At 40.8% G+C, this 19,932-nt stretch overlaps 1 protein-coding gene across 2 annotated transcripts; it reads right to left on the reverse strand.

Annotated features, from left to right (window-relative positions):
- Window positions 1-4,731: 4,731 nt before the first annotated feature.
- LOC143266809 (uncharacterized) lies at window positions 4,732-17,709 on the reverse strand. 2 transcript variants are annotated; one of them, XM_076559717.1, is made up of 4 exons: window positions 17,180-17,709; window positions 11,651-11,777; window positions 11,383-11,443; window positions 4,732-7,876 (listed from the first exon to the last, which is right to left on the reverse strand). In XM_076559717.1, the coding sequence occupies exons 1-4, from the start codon at window positions 17,180-17,182 to the stop codon at window positions 5,830-5,832; spliced, it is 2,238 nt and encodes a 745-aa protein (XP_076415832.1). In that variant the 5' UTR covers window positions 17,183-17,709; the 3' UTR covers window positions 4,732-5,829. The 2 variants fall into 2 exon arrangements, with proteins under 2 accessions (XP_076415832.1, XP_076415831.1); XM_076559716.1 differs by having other exon boundaries at window positions 4,732-7,879; window positions 17,180-17,708.
- Between the last annotated feature and the right edge of the window lie 2,223 nt (window positions 17,710-19,932).

The raw sequence follows: 19,932 nt of genomic DNA on the forward strand, positions 1-19,932 counted from the left end.
TCCAGGAAATTTGGGACACCATGAAAAGACCAAACCTAAAAATAATAGGGATAGAAGAAGGAGAATACCAACACAAAGGCACAGAAAATATATTCAACAAAATCATATAAGAAAACTTTCCCAACCTAAATAAGAAAATGCCTATGAAAATACAAGAAGCTTACAGAACACCAAATAGACTGGATAAAAAAAAAAGGACCCCCTCACCACATAATAATCAAACCACTAAACATACAGAATAAAGAAAAAATATTAAGAGCTGCAAAGGAAAAAGGCCAAGTAACATATAAAGGCAGACTCATCAGAATAACTTCTCAATGGAGACTCTGAAAGCCAGAAGGTCCTGGACAGATGTTATGCAGACACTAATAGACCATGGATGCCAACCCATACTACTATATCCACAAATCCAGTCCTACAGAAAGCACTAGAAGGAAAAAATCCAACCTAAGGAAGTTAGATACAATCATGAAAATACAGGCAATAGATAATCCCACACCAACAAATACCAAAGAAGAGAAACATACAACACTACCACCCATAAAAAAAATAACAGAAATTAACAATCACTGGTCATTAATGGCAATTAATAGCAATGGCCTCAATTCACCTATAAAAAGACACAGGCTGACATAATGGATACAAAAACAGGATCCATCCTTCTGCTGCATACAAGAAACATACCTCAACTTTAAAGGCTGGGAAAAGACTTTACAATCAAATGGACTTAAGAAGCAAGCTGTTGTAGCTATCCTAATATCTATCAAAATAGACTTCAAACTAAAATCAAATGAAAGAGATCAGGATGGACATTACATACTTAACACAGGGAAAATCCACCATGATGAAATCTCAATTCTGAACATATATGCCCCAAATACAAGGGCACCCACATTTGTAAAAAAAAACATTACTAAAGCTTAAAATGCACATCAAACCCCACACACTAGCAGTGTGAGATTTCAGCACCCCACTCTTACCACTGGATAGATCTATCAGACTGAAACTTAACAGAAAAATAAGGGACCTAACAGAAGTTATGACTCAAATGGACTTAATAGATATCTACAGAACATTCCATCCTAACACAAAAAAATATGCCTTCTTCTCGGCACCCCATGGAACCTTCCCAAAATTGACCAAATGCGTGGTCAAAAAGCAAATCTCAACAGATACAAAAAATAGACATAACCTCCTGTATTTAATGGGACCACCATGGCTTAAAGTTGGATTTCAAAACAAAATTTACAGAAAACCTACAGTCTCATGGAAACTGAATAATGCCCAAATGAATCACCAATGTATCAAGGAAGAAATAAAGAGAGAAATTAAAGATTTCCTAGAATTCAATGAAAATGAAAGTACAACATACCCAAATTTATGAGACACTGTGAGAGCAGTGCTAAGAGGAAAATTCATAGCACTAAATGCCCACATAAAGAAGATGGAAAAATCTCACACTAGTGACTTAATAGCACACCTGAAAGCCCTAGAAGAAAAAGAAGCAAACTCACCCAGGAGTGATGCCAGGAAATAATCAAATTGAGGGCTGAAATGAATAAAAGAGAACAATACAAAGAATCAATGAAGCAAAGAGTTTGTTCTTTGAGAAAATTAAAAATATAGACATTCCCTTACCCAATTTAACCAAAAGGCAGAGAGAGGGAGAGAGAGGAGGAGAGAGAGAGAGAGAGAGAGAGAGAGAGAGAGAGAGAGAGAGAGAATTTAAATATACAAAATCAGAAATGAAAATGGAAACATAACAATAGACAATGAGGAAATTCAGAGAATCATCAGATCACACTTCAAAAACCTGTACTCCACAAAATTGGAAAATCTAAAAGAAATGGACAATTTCCTGGACAGGTACCACATACCAAAGTTAAATCAAGACCAGACAAACTATTTAAATAGGCCAATAACCCCTAAGGAAGTAGAAACAGTCATTAAGTCTCCCAACCAAAAAAGTCCAGGACCAGATGGCTTCAGTGCAGAATTCTACCAGATTTTCAAAGAAGAACTAATTCCAATATTCTTCAAATTGTTCCACACAATAGAAACAGAGGAACATTACAAAACTCTTTTTATGAGGCTACAGTTACCCTGATACCCAAACCACACAAAGATGCAACAAAGAAAGAAAACTACAGACCAATCTCCCTCATGAACACTGATGCAAAAATACTCAATAAAATATTGGCAAACTGAATCCAAAACATATCAAAAAAAATTATCCACCATTATCAAGTAGGCTTCATCCCAGGGATGCAAGGATGGTTCAACATATGAAAATCTGTCAAAATGTAATATACCATACAAACAAACTGAAAGAAAAAAATCACATGATCTCTCATTAGATGCTGAAAAAGCCTTTGACAAAATCCAACACCCCTTCATGATAAAGGTCCTAGAGAGATCAGGAATACAAGGAACATTCCTAAACACAATAAAGGCAATTTACATCAAGCCAACAGCCAACATGAAATTAAATGGAGAGAAACTCAAAGTGATTCCAGTAAAATCAGGAACAAGACAAGGCTGTCCACTATCACATATTTATTTGATATAGTACTAGAAACTCTAGCTAGAGCAATAAGAAAATAGAAGGAGATACAAATTGGAAAGGAAGAAGTCAAACTTTCACTATTTGCAGATGGTATGATAGTATACATAAGTGACCAAAAAACTTCTACCAGGGAACTTCTACAGCTGATAAACTCCTTCAGTAAAGTGGCAGGATACAAGATCAACTCAAAAAAATCAGTAGCCCTCCTATACACAAATGATAAAAGGGCTGAGAAAGAAGTCAGAGAAACAACACCCTTTACAATAGCCACAAATAATATAAAGTACCTTGGGATAACACTAACTAAACAATGAAGGACCTTTTGATAAAAACTTTAAATCTCTAAAGAAAAAAATTGAAGAAGATATCAGAAAATGGAAGGATCTCCCATGCTCATGTATAGGTAGGATTAACATAGTAAAAATGGCAATCTTACCAAAAGCAATCTACAGATTCAATGCAATCCCCATCAAAATCCCAACACAATTCTTCACAGACTTGGAAAGAACAATACTCAACTTCATATGGAAAAACAAAAGACCCAGGATAGCTAAAAGAATCCTGTATGATAAAGCAACCTCTGGCTGCATCATGATCCCTGACCTCAAGCTCTACTATAGAGTTATAGTAATAAAAACAGCTTGGTTACTGATATAAAAACCGACATACGGACCAATGGAATTGAACTGAAGACCCTTTTAATCCATGAACATATGAACACCTGATTTTTGACAAAGAAGCCAAAACTATACAATGGAAAAAAGAAGCTATCTTCAACAAATGGTGCTGGCATAACTGGATGTCAATATGTAAAAGATTACAAATAGATCCATATCTGTCACCATACACAAAACTCAAGTCCAAGCGGATCAAAGACCTCAACATAAACCCAGTTACACTAAACTTATTAGAAGAGAAAATAGAAAGTACTCTTGAACGCATTGGCACCGGAGACCACTTCCTAAATATAACACCAACAGCACAGACACTGAGCACAACAATTAATAAATGGGACCTCTTGAAACTGAGAAGCTTTTGCAGGGCAAAAGACACAGTCAATAAGACAAAAAGACAGCCAACAGAATGGGAAAAGATCTTCACCAACCCCACATCTGACAGAGGATTGATCTCCACAATATATAAAGAACTCAAGAAACTAGATATCAAAATTCTGAACAGTCCAATTAAAAAATGGGCTAAACAGAGAATTCACAAGAATCACAAATGGCTGAAAGACATTTAGAAGAAATGCTCAACATCCTTAATCATCAGAGAAATGCAAATCAAAAAGAATCTGAGATACCAACTTACACCAGTCAGAATAGCTATGATCACAAACACTAATGACAGTCAATGGTGGAGAGGATGTGGAGCAAAGGGAACACTCCTCCACTGTTGGTGGAAGTGCAAACTTGTACAACCACTGTGGAAATCAGTATGGCAGTTTCTCAGAAAATTAGGAATTAAACTACCTCAAGACCCAGCCATACCACTCTTGGGCATATACCCAAGGAATGCTCAGTCATACCATAAAGATACATGCTCAACTATGTACATAGCAGCACTATTTGTAATGGCCAGAACCTGGAAACAACCTAGATGCCCATCAACTGAAGAATGGATTAAGAAAATGTGGTATATATGCACAATGGAGTACTACTCAGCAGAGAAAAACAATGACAGCATGAAATTTGCAGGCAAATGGATGGAACTAAAAAAAAAATCATCCTGAGTGAGGTAACCCAAACCCAGATGGAAAAACATGGTATGTACTTACTCATAAGTGGATTCTAGATATAAAGTAAAGAACAATCAGACTAATAACTCACAGAATAATGGAGGCTATATATATAGCATGGGGAACCCTAGGATGATGATAGCTTATAATAAGTTTTGGTTTTACTCAATTACTGAGCAAGCCTCACTGAAACATTTCACTATTAAGATAAGAATTTATACTGTATCAAGCTGAAAATAGAAAAATTAATTAATTAATTTTAAAAATAAAAATAATAAAAACAATAAATAAATAAGTAAATAAATAAATAAATAAACAAACAAATAAATAAATGGGATGAGAGATGGTTTAGCAGTTTAGTACCTGGTGTGGACTGCACATGACCAATGCTACTTGACAAAGTTCCAGCATTTTGACACTGTAGATCTTAATTCGCCAGCATCTTTTTATTTCAATTTTAATAATTCTCACTATATGTGATGAAGTCTGCTTATCCTTTTTATTGTGGGAAATTTTTTTGTGAGCTACAATAGAAGATGAGAATGTATACATAGGCAGTCTATTTAAACAAAATTCTTGGAAAAAAATGCCCAAAACCATGGAACCATATAGCATGATAACTATGCCTACTTTCACACAAGAAACCCCATTGTATCCCCCTGAATACACCATGAATAGAGAACTTAATGATTTACTAACTGGGCATACCTAGTTCCAAGGATGAAAGCACACTGGAAGGAAACAATGGGCTCACATCCATAAAGGCATTTAGATACTTGCTGAATTAATCACTTTTGCCTCAAGAAAAATGCTGTGATGAGGTTGATAGCTGCTTTTATCCTGGAATCCAGTCTGTTTTTAACCTTGCTTTAGTCTAAACTGAGATTCAGTTATACAGTATAAAGGGTATAATACTTTTTCAATAAAGCAGCAGCCATGCCGATTCATGCTAAGATCAGGACAGTCTCCTTCCTTTGCTAATTCCCCACCTCCTCTTAGGGACCTGAACCCCTATGGAGCTGGACTCCAGCAAGTAACTCTTGCAGAAAACACAATTCAGTTTCCAGCACCCACATGGCAGATCACACCTGAAACTGCCACATGATTACATCCATATGGTACTGTACAGAATGATTTTTTTCAAGACTGTAAAGATGAGTCTTGTGTGCAAAGTTATTACCACATTCATTACATTCAGAGTTTCTTCCCAAGTATGAATTCTTTCATAACTATGAAGACTTCTCTTCTCTGTAAAGGCTTTACCACATTCATTACATTCATAGGGTTTCTCTCCAGTTTGAATTCTTACTCTTACATGACTGAGAAGGTGACTCTTCTGTGCAAAGGCTTTACCACATTGAATACATTCATAGGGTTTCTCTCCATTATGAATTATTTCATGTCTGTGAAGAACACTCTTCTCTGCAAAGGCTTGACCACATTGATTACATTCAAAGGGTTTCTCTCCTGAATGAATTATTTCATGTCTGTGAACAATTCTCTTCTCTGTAAAAACTTTGCCACATTAATTACATTCACAGGGTTTCTCACCAGTATGAATTAATTCATGTCTGTGAAGATCATGCATCTGTGCAAAGGCTTTACCACATTGATTACATTCATAGGGTTTCTCTCCAGTATGAATTTTTAAGTGACTGAGAAGATGACTGTTATATGCAAATGCTTTACCACATTGATTAAAATCATAGGGTTTCTCTCCAGTATGAAGAATTTCATGTCTTTGAAGATGACTCTTCTGTGCAAAGGCTTTACCACATTGACTACATTGATAGGGTTTCTCACCATTATGAATTCTTTCATGACACAGAAGATGACTCTTCTCTACAAAGGCTTTACCACATTGATTACATTCATAGGGTTTCTCTCCAGTATGAATTCTTTCATGACTGAGAACATGACTCTTCTGTGCAAATGCTTTACCACACTGATTACATTCAAAGGGTTTCTCTCCAGTATGAATTCTTTCATGACTGAGAAGATGACTCTTCAGTGTAAATGCTTTACCACATTGATTACATTTATAGGGTTTCTCTCCAGTATGAATTCTTTTGTGACTGAGAAGATGACTCTTCTGTGCAAAGGCTTTGCCACAGTCATTACATACATAGGGTTTCTCCCCAGTATGAGTTATTTCATGTCTGTGAAGATCACGAATCTTTGCAAATGCTTTACCACATTGATTACATGCATAAGGTTTCTCTCCAGTATGAATTCTTTCATGACTGAGAAGATAACTCTCCTGTGCAAAGGTTTTACCACATTCATGACATTCATAGGGTTTCTCTCCAGTATGAATTCTTTCATGACTGAGAAGACTATTCTTCACTCTAAAGGCTTTACCACATTGATTACATTTATAAGGTTTCTCTCCAGTGTGAAATCTTTCATGACTGTGAAGACTTCTCTTCTCTGCAAAGGCTTTACCACATTGATTACATTCATAAGGTTTCTCTCCACTATGAATTCTTTCATGTCTGTGAAGAATACTGTTCTGTACAAAGGCTTTACCACATTGATGGCATTCATAGGGTTTCTCTCCAGTATGAATTCGTTCATGTCTGTGAAGATCACGCTTCTGTACAAAAGCTTTGCCACATTGATTACATTGATAAGGTTTTTCTCCAGTATGAATTCTTTCATGACTGAGAAGATAATTCTTCTGTGCAAAGGTTTTACCACATTGATTACATTCATAGGGTTTCTCTCCACTATGAATTCTTTCATGACTGAGAAGACTATTCTTCCCTCTAAAGGCTTTACCACATTCATTACATTTATAGGGTTTCTCTCCAGTATGAAATCTTTCATGACTGTGAAGGCTTCTCTTCTCTGCAAAGGCTTTACCACATTGATTACATTCATAGGGTTTCTCTCCAGTATAACTTCTATTATATATTATGGGACATGCAAAGGCTTTATCACATTGCTGAGATTCGTACCTTTTCTCCTTAGTTTCAGTTCTATGTACTTGGTGAAGACTGTGACATGCAAAGCCTTTATATCTTTGATTATACACACAGGGTTTTCCTTCCAAATGAATTCTTTGGTGTTTTAAAGAGCAATCACATCTAAAGGCTTTATCACATTGATTATATACATAGAGATTCTCTTCATTATTGGGTGTTTGGTGTGTTTGAAGATGCCGGTAATAGCTAAAGCATTTAGTAGATGACTCACATTTATTATTTTCTCTTAACATATGATTTTTTTCACATCTTTGAAGAGAACTTGAAGAACTCAGAGTTGGACCACACTGACTGCATTCATGACATTTTCTTATTCCGTGAGCCACACTACATGTGCACAGTGAACCAGAAGAGAGAGATGAATTTCCATATTCCTGGTACTCATTTTCTCCAAATAGAGTTTGTTGATGAATTTCCACTAAAGTTGGAAAACCAGTTAATTGTAAAATTGTATCACAGTCATGTCTTCTCATAGTGGGGACTACCACATATCTTCCAGTTGTTCTGAGAGAGACAGAAGTACAATGCTTCTTTCCACACCCTTTATGCTCACATGGATTGTATCCAGAGTGACAGATGACACACCTGCTAAAGGAAGATAACAAATAAAATAAAGGTTTCCACATTGCATTCACATAGTCAAATGTTTTTTACGAGATACAGATGTAGAATAGAGATTCATGTTTCTACATCTCCAAGTCACTCATGAAGTGCTCCTCTCATTAAACTATGCTAAATCACTCACTACAAAAAAATGAGGAACACTAGCTTTAATATGGAAGCTTTGCTTATAAAAGGTCTTGGACATACCCAATCTTCTCACCAATGTGTATACCTTATACAATAAATGGAAGGCATGGCAGTAAGTGGATGGACAGTCCTACAACATGCCTCTCGCATGGCTATGATTGAACCTGTGACATCTATTGTGGCATGGTTTGCTTGTCTTGTCCTTAAAGGTGTTGGTGGAAATGTATGAATGGTGTGGCCACACATGTGTGTTTCTGACAGTTTTTGAATGCCTGAGTTTATGTGTCCTGAATGTGTCTTGCTAATTGGATGTTTTGAAACCTATAAGGCTTGTGACTCCAGATTGAAACTGTGCTGGAGAACATCATGTGGTCTACCACTACTCTAATTACAGGCAGCCACCCACCTGGGCAGGCGCCATTTTGGCTATGGTCAGAGAGAGAGGTCAATGACTTCACAGCCATCTTTACGAAGGGTGACCATGTAGCCGGCCACCATTTTGACTGAGGTTAAAGATACTTCACCATCATCTTTAGTAAGGGTAACCTCTTGGACTGGGCCCACCAAGGGGACATTAGGTCTCCAATAGAATTGGGTTAGGATATATTTCTGTTTGATAATTCCTGTGGTTAGGATACATTTCTGTTTGATAATTCCTGTCCTGTTCCTGTCTGTTCTCTCTGTTCCTGTCTGCTCTCACACCCTGAAATACCACATAAATGTCTCCAGGCAGTATGTTCTGTTTGGTCCCTCCTCCTTTCGTGCCTCCCACCAGAGCTATCTCCACCACCACAACCACCACTGCCACCACCACTGTTCTGGTCTAAAAACAAGTTTTATGAAAGTACGATTTAAAACAATGCTGGTTTTGACAACTGATATTGAAACTAAATTGTTTGCAACATTAAAACTTAGGTTTGTCCTATATATCTTAGGATCACCACTAAAAACTACAGACTGAATCTTCTTTCTTTTACTAACACCGGTAAGTTACTAAAGCTGTAACTAATAGGGTAAATTGTATGTCCAGACTTAACTTACATATGCCCTCAAAGTTAAACCTAAACAACATTTGTCTAGTTTAGATATACCTAACATTCTCAAATACCCTTAGAGATCTGAGAATATGCCATTTAATATAAAAGCTTTTTATGAGAGACATCCCAACTCCAGGAAGCATCCTGTACTGTCCCGAAAAAATGGATGGCCAGAGAAGAACTTCCACCTGGAGGCTTGCCTGTAATGTAACAAAGCCAGTCACACAGCGAAAAGCTGCTTTACACCTTAAACTGCTGTTGAGTTCATGTCCAGAGTATGAATAAGTAGAGCAATGGGGGAACAATTGTCCCACTCTACCAAGACAGGTAGGCCAATCTACCCAAATTTCTTCTCAATGAAGAATCTGTCAGATCCTCTGGGCTTGGCATCTGAACAAGTGTTACCTCTGGGACTTGTCCCCCAGTGACCATGGAGAGACTTGGGACAGTCTGGGTAACTGGAAAGCTGGCTCATTCCTGTTCATTTACTTATCCTTCTCAGATCTGGTTGTGTTTGATGACCAGGGTACTAATAGATTTGCCAGTTTAACGGCACCCCCAATCCCAAGGCTACAAGCACCTTAGTAGTTCATTAGTTAGTTTCCTATTAAAAATACATATAAATGTGCCTCATTCACAGACTCCATGGTATAGGATAAAATGGTTTCAGATATAACTTCAGAGGTTCAAAGTTTTAGCTTTGATAAATTCAGTTTTGACAAACTGATAAAGCACTGATTACAAATAATTTTCATGGGTCCTTAAATTTCTGTGAATTTTACTGGTCCAGCTTTTAGAGAGAGGTTAGCATTAGAGAGGATATAGAACCCTGCAGGCATGTTCAACTCCCTCCTCCTTCACTCATACAACCTCCTTTGTTCAGTGAATTTAGACTTAAATATGTTCATGCCTTAACCCAAGGCCATAGCTTTTTACCATGACACCAAAATGTAAATCAGTTCCAGTAGTTTTACAGACACCTGAAGTTTCCTGGGAAAAGGGCTGGACTACATTGTAAATAAGTCTGGCCTGATGGAAACTAATATTACGTTGCAGATCCTATTTTTGAGCATATTGTGTAGGTTCACTCTTCCTGCCTGGACCAAGGCCAAACCAGCAGGGGCCCTCCACATACACCAGCTCCTGGAACAGCCCCGAAGATGCAAACCAAGCAAGGGCACCAACTAAGGAATAACAAGTTGATTTCACCCACATGTCCACTCATAAGAAGCTCTATATCTCTTAACTCTTTGACACATTCACAAGATGGATGTTCTCCCAACCTCCAGGGAGACAGCAGATGCAATGGCTCCAGCACTCCTGGAACACTTCATCCCTAGATTTCGCATGCCGTCTCCCCAAGCTCCTGGCACTTCACTGCTGGTACCACCTCTCTAGGCACAAGTGGGCAACTAACCAGCTACTGAAACCTAGATTTCCAAGATGTTCCAATTAAGAGCATATCTGCGCTCATGTCTCACTCATTCACCCTTCACTTTTTTGTACAACCAGGACACTTCTCAGTTCCATTCTTTCTGGCAGTCTTCCTACTACCAATGGGTAGCCCCATTCAGAGGGCCAGTGATAATAATCTATTTTCTTTTTCCTAGAACCCTGCATTCTGTCTCCTCAAAAAGAGATTCCTGTGTCTTGAGGCGGTGGCAAACGCCTTTAATCACAGCACTCAGAAGGCAGAGGCAGGCAGATCTCTGGGAATTTAACACCAGCCTGGCAACAGAGTAAGTTCCCGGAAAGGTACCAACACTACACAGAGAAACCATGTCTCAAAAAACCAAAAAAAAAAAAAGGGCAGGTTCCTGAGGTCTCCTGGATGGCAGCTATCCAAATGCTGCTCCACCCATAACCCCTGCTGAGCATGGGCCCACCCAAATCCCAACTCCTCCCTCCCCACATCATCCCATGCCAGCAGGAAACAGACAGACTTGAACCTGCATCCACATAGACCCAAAAGGTTGGGAGTTTGGAATCTCCAGTTCAGGGGGCCCCATTCCAGAAAGCCCTCTACTGGCAGCTCCTCCCCCAGAGATGCCTGGGACCATCCCCATACCTACTGGCTATTTAAGACCCGGCCCATAGATCTGCCAGGGGTGATCTCCTGTTCTGTCTCCTGACTCCCTGAGAGCTCCTGAAAGTGCGCTGATTTGCTCTGCCTTGTTTATTAAATCTGAATTTATTAATTTGGTTTGATTTGACTTATTGCATCAGTGATGGAGGAAACCAGCAACCAGGGAGCTGATACTAATCATACACATACATATATACAAGTTTGCACATGAAAATTACCTTCCATTTCTTCTACAGCTCTGACAATGTTCTTCAATATTATGGTCTTCCCATTTGTAACCTAAAATACAGTACCAGAAAATGTATGTGATATATTACTGGAAATTAGGCACACTTGAAATTACTATCTTTTATGAAACTTGCTACCATGCCTGATTTATTCACCAGATTCTCTCCCTTTCATATGCAAAATCACAGAAGAGCACCAATCCAAAGAAAAAAGCTTGTCCCCTTAAGTTAAAAAGTGACAGAAAGCTCACATTCTTACCTATACAAGTGAGGTTCCAGTAGGTTTCCAGCATCACATCTTTGTAGAGATTCTTCTGGGAAGGATCCAGCAAAGCCCACTCTTCATGAGTGAAGTTCACATGCACATCCTCATAGGTCACTGGATCCTAAAGTATCCCATATATGTACATAATAGAAATGGTGAGACTGACTGCATTGCAAATGTACACTTCACTGAGAATATATTTACATAATTCTGTGTGCTTGATACATTCTATGACATGGGTCAGTAAATATCAAATGCAGTCACCAACTCATTTTGAAAGGAAACATCAAGAGAGAATGACACCTTCCATTCCACTGTCCACAGAATAGATTACGGCACAGCAGGAGAAATGCCTAGGAATTTATACAGAGAGACATGCAAACAGTAACACTATTTAGTATACATCAGCAGAACTTTATCAAAATTATTAACTTCAAGAAAGGATAGGCAATAAGGGTGGGTGGTGCACAACTCTAATCCCAACCCTCAGGAGTCAGAGACAGGTAAAACCCTGAGATTTCCAAGCCTGCCTGGTTATGTAGAGAGTGCCAGGACAGCCAAAGGTACATAGTGAGACCCTGTCTCAAACTAAAAAACAGAAAGCACTCAGGCCTCACTCAAAATTCCTCCATGGACTTAAACATTCCCGCCAGTTCTGCACTTGTCTATCATAAGCTGGGGTGACCCCTACTGAACTGTAAGGCTAATAATTCCCAGGAATCAAAGCATGTTTATTCAGTTGCTGTCTGGCAGATCAATGAGTTCTCAAGAACATTAGTAAAGTAAATGCTGATCCTAAAACAGTAAAACAAACACCAAAAGGGAGGGAGTATAGACAGATGGGTCAACAGATATGACCACACATTTGAAAACAATATGAAAGTGTAAAAACATACACAAAGGTAGGGACAATATTACACATCAACAATTCAGTGATTCAGAAGATCACTGTTAATTTTATGAATGAATGCATTTTTGCTCTGAAAAATGACACCAATGCCAAAGTTCAAAAGTCATGACATGGGTAAAGTTCAGCACAAGAGCAAATGCCTGACATGTACCAAAACCTGATTCAATCTGCCAAAAATATAACCATAAAAATATCAGTCAAGAGATATGGATTGGCAAGAAAAAGCAATTGCTTCTCCTTTACCTTATATTAGTTAAGAACAGAGTTGGGCGTGGTGGCACACGCCTGTAGTCCCAGCACTCAGGAGGCAAAGGCAGGCAGATCTCTGTGAGTTTCAGGCCAGCCTGGTCTGCAAAGTGAGTTCCAGGACAGCCAGGACTGTCACAAAGAAACCTCTGGGGAAAAAAAAAGGAGTCTCTAATGCAGGTATGGTGTGCATACATGAGAAGGAAGGGAGCTGCTCACTTTCAAAAAAACAAAGGAATCTGGTGAGACTATATTCCTCCAAAAGCTTCCTCCTAAGGGTTTTGTAAGTCACCAATGAAGGCCCACACAAAAGACAAATGCTCAAACTCAACACACTACCTGGGAGATTTTTTTCATTCAACCCTCAACATTTTGACACAGGTTATGACAAATTCACAAACCATGATGCAAAATGCATTTAGTCTGATTTCATAGATCTACATGTTATGTAATAGTCCCAATACTGTTTGAATGTCCACAGTTTCTTCTGACATGCAAGGAGGTCTCTTGACTATGACCTCATATAATAAATAACAAATCATGAATCATATCAACCCAAACACAACAGCACAGAACATACATTTCCCTTTCAAGGAATTAAGGAAAGATTGGACCAAGGCAAGTCTGAAACCATGCAGGGCAAACACCAAACATCTAATGATAATGTTTTAGTCCATGATCATCATGGAAAGAAGCATGGCAGCCAGAAGGGAGATGTCGGGCTGGGGAAGAAGCTCAGAGTTCTATATCTTGATCAACAGGCAGCAGAAGCAGACTGAGGCACACTTGGTCTAACTTGAGCATTTGAGACCCCAAAGCCCACAGCCACAGGACTCACTTCCTCCAACAAGGCCACATATATTTCAATAAGACCACAACTCCTAATAGTGCCCCTTCCCATAGGCCAAACTTCAAACATGAGTCTATGGAGCCATTCCAATTCAAACCCCACCAGGACTACCTTTGACATTTACTGCCTAGTGCCTAGAGAGATCTGACACCTCCAATCCCAAGGAAACAAATTAGAAAGTCACCTGTCTGTCACTTTCTGGAGGTAAGTCTTGTTGAAGTGCCTTCTGTTTAAACACAGCAGAGGTCAGTTGTAGATGCTGATTCAGTGTCTGGGAACCATGTCATTCATCACTGGATAGCTCTGTCTGTTCAGGTGTATGAATATGTGATGGCCACCCTGGTTATTTTTACTATATGTTTCTCTCTGTGTATATGTCTCTACATGTGTTTCTATCAGGTTTGCTTCCCTGTACTGAAGAGAGGTTTTCTCTGGTGTGAAACCCTCCTCCACCCAGGTGGAGACATGTGCTTTCTCCTGTTGGGGACCCAAATCCTTTTGGCTCTGCCAGGTCACCCAGAGATGAAAAAATAGTTGCCACCTGTCCCAAACCAGGAGCAGAAACACTAGCTTGTATTGTGCTTGATTCCTGCTCATGTTCAGTGTTGGTCACTGTGAGGAAATGGGAGGGGCTAGTGTAGGGTAAAAGGACCAGCAAAAAAAAAAAAAAAAAACCCACCCTGGTCCTGAAACCAGAGACAGTGATAGAAACCCACACTGGCTCTGAAACCAGAGACAGTGATAGAAACTCACTCTGGCTCTGAAACCAGAGACAGTGATAGAAACCGACCTTGGCTCTGAAACCAGAGACAGTGATAGAAACCCACCTTGACCCTGAACTCAGAGCCAGTGAAAGAAACACTTTGGCCCTGAACCCAGAACCAAAGAAATATACCCTGAGCCTGAAACTAGAGCCAAAGAAACACATTTTGGCTTTGGAACCCAAGGTAGTAAAAGAAATACACCCTGGTCCTGAGACTAGAGCCAAAGGCTACAAAGGGCCAGTGAAAGACACAAACATGTTGGCATTGAAACCAGAGCCAAATCTGCCCCTGACCAACTGAACACAAAACCAACCAATCCTGAGCACAAAATCAAGCCAATCTGAGCTTGTCCAGGCTCAGGGGGATCAAAATCTGGCCTATTCCCTCCCTGAAAATCTTCTCCCTGGAAAAACTCCACCCCTAAGAAGCCCTACATAATCCCCTCGGCCTGTTCAGGGATCAGCTGTCCTTCTCCACCCTGGCAGAGGCAGCCACTCTCCTGGACTCCTCGGTCCCAATACAGCTCTTTCTTGAAAGTGTTTTGGGTGAAGATCTTTCACCAGCACAGAGCAGAGTCTCTGTTGGGAAGCTCCCTAAGGGGGCAGAGCAGAAGAAGAAACAGATGCCTCTGCTGGGAAACTCCAATGGGAGTGGAGAAAGGTGACAACTTTTCTCAGGAGCCAGAGCAGATTGCTACATTTCTGCAGGGATTTCCCCTTTAGCAGAGTGAAGCAGGAGAAGCAACATCTTGGGCAGGAGCTAACAAGAAATGGATTACCTCTGCTGGCAAACTCCTTTAGGTACTGTAGAGTGCCACATCCTGAGGGGAGGCCATAACCCACCTGAAGCCAGCTTCAGGTATAACCAAACAAGTCAGGATACCTTTCTCCTCACAGCTGTAGGTATCCACAATGCCTTCCCTTCACAACTGTAGATACAGCCTGACTTCCTGACATGTCAGGACACCCTTCCCTCCAGGGATGTAACACTTGCAGGTATAGCCTGACTTCCCAACAAGTCAGGATACACTTCCCTCTGGAGCTCCAACAAATGCAGCCGGGCCACTAGTCCAGGCCCCAACACCCACGGCCATCTAAGCAGAATGCACACAGGTCAGGGGAAATAGTTCCTCAGATGAGCATTTCCTCCATGTTGTGCCTTCTCTAAACAGTTCCAGGGAAAGGGAAAAATTCTCCTGGGCTGAGCACTAAGAAAAAGAGAAAGTTCCACTACTTTCTCTTCCATAATTTGTGTCTCTTTTCAAGCAGTGATCTGTAAACCTGGTGGGCTGAAGTGTGACTTCTATAGATGATGCCATGAAGCTGCATTTCTAACTGGAGAGAAGTGCCTGCCACACAAGGCACAAAGGTTTTAAATTTTACCTAACTGTTTTGTCTGTTTGGGTTTTTTTTGTTTTGTTTTGTTTTTGTTTTTTGCTGGTTTTTGTGTTGTGTTTTCCTTTGTGTGTGTGTGTGTGTGTGTGTGTGTGTGTGTGTGTGTGAGAGAGAGAGAGAGAGAGAGAGAGAACAAACTGATGGGTACTGTGTAGTCCTGAATGCCCTGGAACTCGCTTTATAGACCACACTGGCCTCAAATTCTGATATCTGCCAGCCTCTGCCTCTCAAGTACTGGGATTAAAAGCATGCAACAACAACACTGATTTATCCATTTTAACAAATTAAACCCAAAAGTCTTCAGTCCAGCAAACATGGAGAGTCACAAATCTGTCTGATCACAGCCCAGAGAAGGCTCATTTGGGAGAAAATGAGGCCAAGCAACATCTTGTGTTTGGAGACAGAGGAGAGAGTGAAAGACCTGGATGACAACAATTGGCTTCAACAGTTACAGTCAGTTGATGAAACACATGAATGGACTCAACTGTCTCTGTTTGGGGTCATGGAATTCGTTCCTCTGTTCCCTACTTGCATGAGGCCTACCTGCCTAGGACACAGGGACCATCTCCTCCTTCATACATGCAAATGTAATTAAAGAGTCTTTTTAAGGAAAGGGTGTAACAGTGCACATTTAACCATGGAGAATGGGGATCCCACTGGAACTGTGCCTGATGGAGGAGGGGCTTCCTTAGCAGGGAGCTGGACTAACCCTGAGTAGAAAGCAACCCTGTGGTTTGCTATCATCTTGGCTATTATGTGAATATTATATTACAATACAGAATTTGAGCCATAGATCCGACAAAAGTCCAATTAAATTCTAACAATTTATGCTACAAATAGGATGAAAAAAGTTTATCATGAACGAAAAAATGATCAACACATCACTGAGTAAATAGTACACAGAATGACCATCTGACTTGAAACTTTCAATGCAACTGCAATAAAACTGTACTGAACTGTACTGGTGGCGGCACACACCTCTAAACCCAGAACTTGAGAGGCAGAAGCAGGAGGATCTGTGATTCTGAGGCCAGCAAGGTCTACAGAGAAAAATGCTGTCTCAAAAAAAGCCTGCCTTCCCAGGAGACAGTTAAAAAAAAGCACATACACGCGCCCTGCACCATAACGTTGACAACAAGGATATTTCCACACCAGGTTTCCCGCCTCCCACGATCTGCCCAGGCGCACCCAGGGGGCGCCACGTAATTACTTGGTCCGCCGGTTCCCGCCCAGCTCCCGGAAGTGGCATGGCCCTTGTGTGACCTCACTGTGTTGGGCGGCTGTTTCCCAGAGCCCAGGAGGACCCCACACCGGCTCCCCCGGCTCCTCCCCGCATGGGGACGGCGGCCCCTCGCTCACCATGGCGGATTCCCAGCTCGCCGCGCTCCCCTCCCAGCTCCCGGCAGCCGGTCAAGGCGCAGCACACAAAACACGAGGGTCTCCCTTCCTCAGTCGCGGAGCCCCAGGAGCCTTCACCATGGGGGTCGGAAGTACCCGCCCACGTTATGACTGGAAGTCCATCTGGAGGCCGTGATTGGATAGTGATGCCTGAGTGACAGGGGCAGCTCCCATAGAGACAGAGTGCAGTGAAAAGATGCAAACGCCCATTGTGGTGGGGCTCGCCAGTAGGATTTGCAGAAGGCAGCGTAGGCAGAAGGATCACGAATTCGAGGACAGCTTGGGTTATACATTTTAGGGCTGGAAAGATGGCTCAGAGGTTAAGACAACTGACTGTTCTTCCAGAGGTCCTGAGTAGGTCCTGAGTTCAATCCCCAACAACTATGTGATGGCTCACAGCAATCTATAATGAGATCTGGTGCCCTCTCCTGGCGTGCAGGCATACATGGAGGCAAAATGTATACATAATAAATAAGTAAAAAAATCTCTTTTTTTTTTTTTTTTAATACCCTGTAGTCGAGATCCTGAGCAGCTGTTGGGGAGGAACTGCTGTTTGGCGAGCTTTAAAAAAAAAAAAAAAAAAAAAAAAAAAAGATGCAGCTCTGTAGTTCCCAACTGTCCCAGACCTGCAGAGATTGGCATTGAAGAAGAAACTTGCACCTGGTCTGCAGAGTCGTCCATGAACTTGTCCCTCACTCAGTAGACAATTCTCCATCTGCCCACAGGGTCTCTCTAGCATATGAAGATCATTAAACAATGTGCAGTGGAGTGATCCCCTCCTTCACCGCTGAAATGGTACCCAGTCCACCCAGTTCAAATACAAACCACCTGACTGATATTCACCAGGCACCAGCAATTGCAATGAGGCACACCTAGGACTGCTCACACCTCTCTCAGCTGCACCTTGCCATCCAAACACTGACACTTTCCCAGCTTTCTATGGTGGCACTGGCCTACCATGCCAGCACTTGGGAGGTAGAGACAGGAAAAACATCAAAAGGTTAAACCAGCTTGTGACCTGAAACACCAGCAATTAGGGGCCCCGATGAGGAGGTGTTCAGGGTGACAACCAGGAATGAGAAGATAGAAAGTTATGGAGCAGTACATATTGCATAAACTGATGGCTTATGCTAAGCAAGTTTATTAGTACAGCTCTTACACACCATTTGAGAGGGGGCCGGGTAGAAAGAACACAGGCGACCTCAGGCTGAGCACCTGGAGGCCTAGGGACTGATAGCCACACCCCCTCAGGCTAAAGAGTCTGGAAACCTTGATTCCTTGACAACAGTGGCTCAAATACCAAAACAGACTTCGCCATGTCTGCCCTTAGGCCAACACACGGAACTAGGGTCCCTTGAATGATTTCATCAAAAATCTAGAAAAAGCCTTGGATTGGACTGACTCCCAAATAGCCCACCTCCAACCTCAACAAGCAAAAACACATATGAAAATGGAAACTTGCTTTTGTGGGGAGTTTTATCCTGTGTCCTGCCTACAGGCCTTCCACTGAAGTTTCATGCAAGCCACACTAACACTTGAATGGCATGTTCTGCTGCAAGCCGCAGGAAAACGTAATGGAATTCAGCTATTATCACAAAAGCCACTACTTGGAAAAGTCAAGGACTTCTCCAAAGGTCAAGTCATGGCTTAAGAATATATATATATATATATATATATATATATATATATATATATATATATATATATATATATATATATATATATCGCCGGTTCCTAAAATGATTTTTGTCTGTGTTTCCAAAGAACTCCTAAAAGCGTATTTAACTAAAACACCTATCAAGCATCCAAGGCTGAATGAAACTACGCCGGTCTCTTAGGTCAGGCAGATAGCTTTATTTCTTGTACAATTTAGGGTGAGACCCTCCTTTCTTATACAACCCTACTAATAGACCCCTAACTTCTTACCTAACCACTTCTAGGAATGTAGACTGAGCACACAGATCCCCTTTTTGATATACTAACTGGTCCTTAGCACTCAGTTGACCTCCTCTTTCACCACTCCCATTTTGGGTTGTTAAAGAAAGCCTGGTGGTCACTGCCTGAGAAATTTCTTACCTGCCATAATGACCCCATAGAATTCAAGCCTGGTGAGCTTGCTCGACCAGGGTATTGCTGTTGCTTGGGTTTATAACTGGATTCCTGGGATACTTAGGGGAGATGTGGAGAACTGAGAAACAGAAAAATGAGAGGGATAAGGAGGATTTTGACAGAGGGAACTTGTGGATGAGATGGAAGATGAGGAAGAGTCAGATGGGGAAGTACTAGCTGGGTAAGAATGAGATGAAAAGAACCTAACGAGGCAGAATTAAGATGAGAGAATTAAGATAGAACTTCGAGGGAGCAATAGATGAATATAGAGAGAAATCAGGCAAGAAGGAGGCTAAAAAAGAATAGAAGATTGTAGAGAGAGAACTAACACATTATAATCAAGTGTATGGACTAAAGAGTTTCATGTACATAGATTCGTTTCTTTTCATCAACGATTAATTATCAGCTGGTTGTAGATTATTTCAGGAATTGGGAGGGGATTGTTGAGGGGCTGCACCTCGATAGTCCTCAATAATGTTCAATCTGGCATATGACAGAATTTCTGAATCACATAATCTAGTTTCCCGAGACTATTCATTTGTACCTGAATGTGGAAAATAACAGGTGGAGTCACATGCTAATGCTGATTATAGAATGGCTGCATG

Source organism: Peromyscus maniculatus, chromosome 22 (genome assembly GCF_049852395.1).
Source record: "Peromyscus maniculatus bairdii isolate BWxNUB_F1_BW_parent chromosome 22, HU_Pman_BW_mat_3.1, whole genome shotgun sequence".
NCBI classification, from domain to species: Eukaryota; Metazoa; Chordata; class Mammalia; order Rodentia; family Cricetidae; genus Peromyscus; species Peromyscus maniculatus.

Excerpts from the sequence above, each read along its gene's own strand:
- LOC143266809 (XM_076559716.1), bottom strand. Across the intron at positions 11,444-11,650 it reads CTGGAACCTCACTTGTATAG|GTTACAAATGGGAAGACCAT; the intron begins GTAAGAATGTGA and ends ACTGTATTTTAG. Across the intron at positions 7,880-11,382 it reads AGCTGTAGAAGAAATGGAAG|CAGGTGTGTCATCTGTCACT; the intron begins GTAATTTTCATG and ends ATCTTCCTTTAG.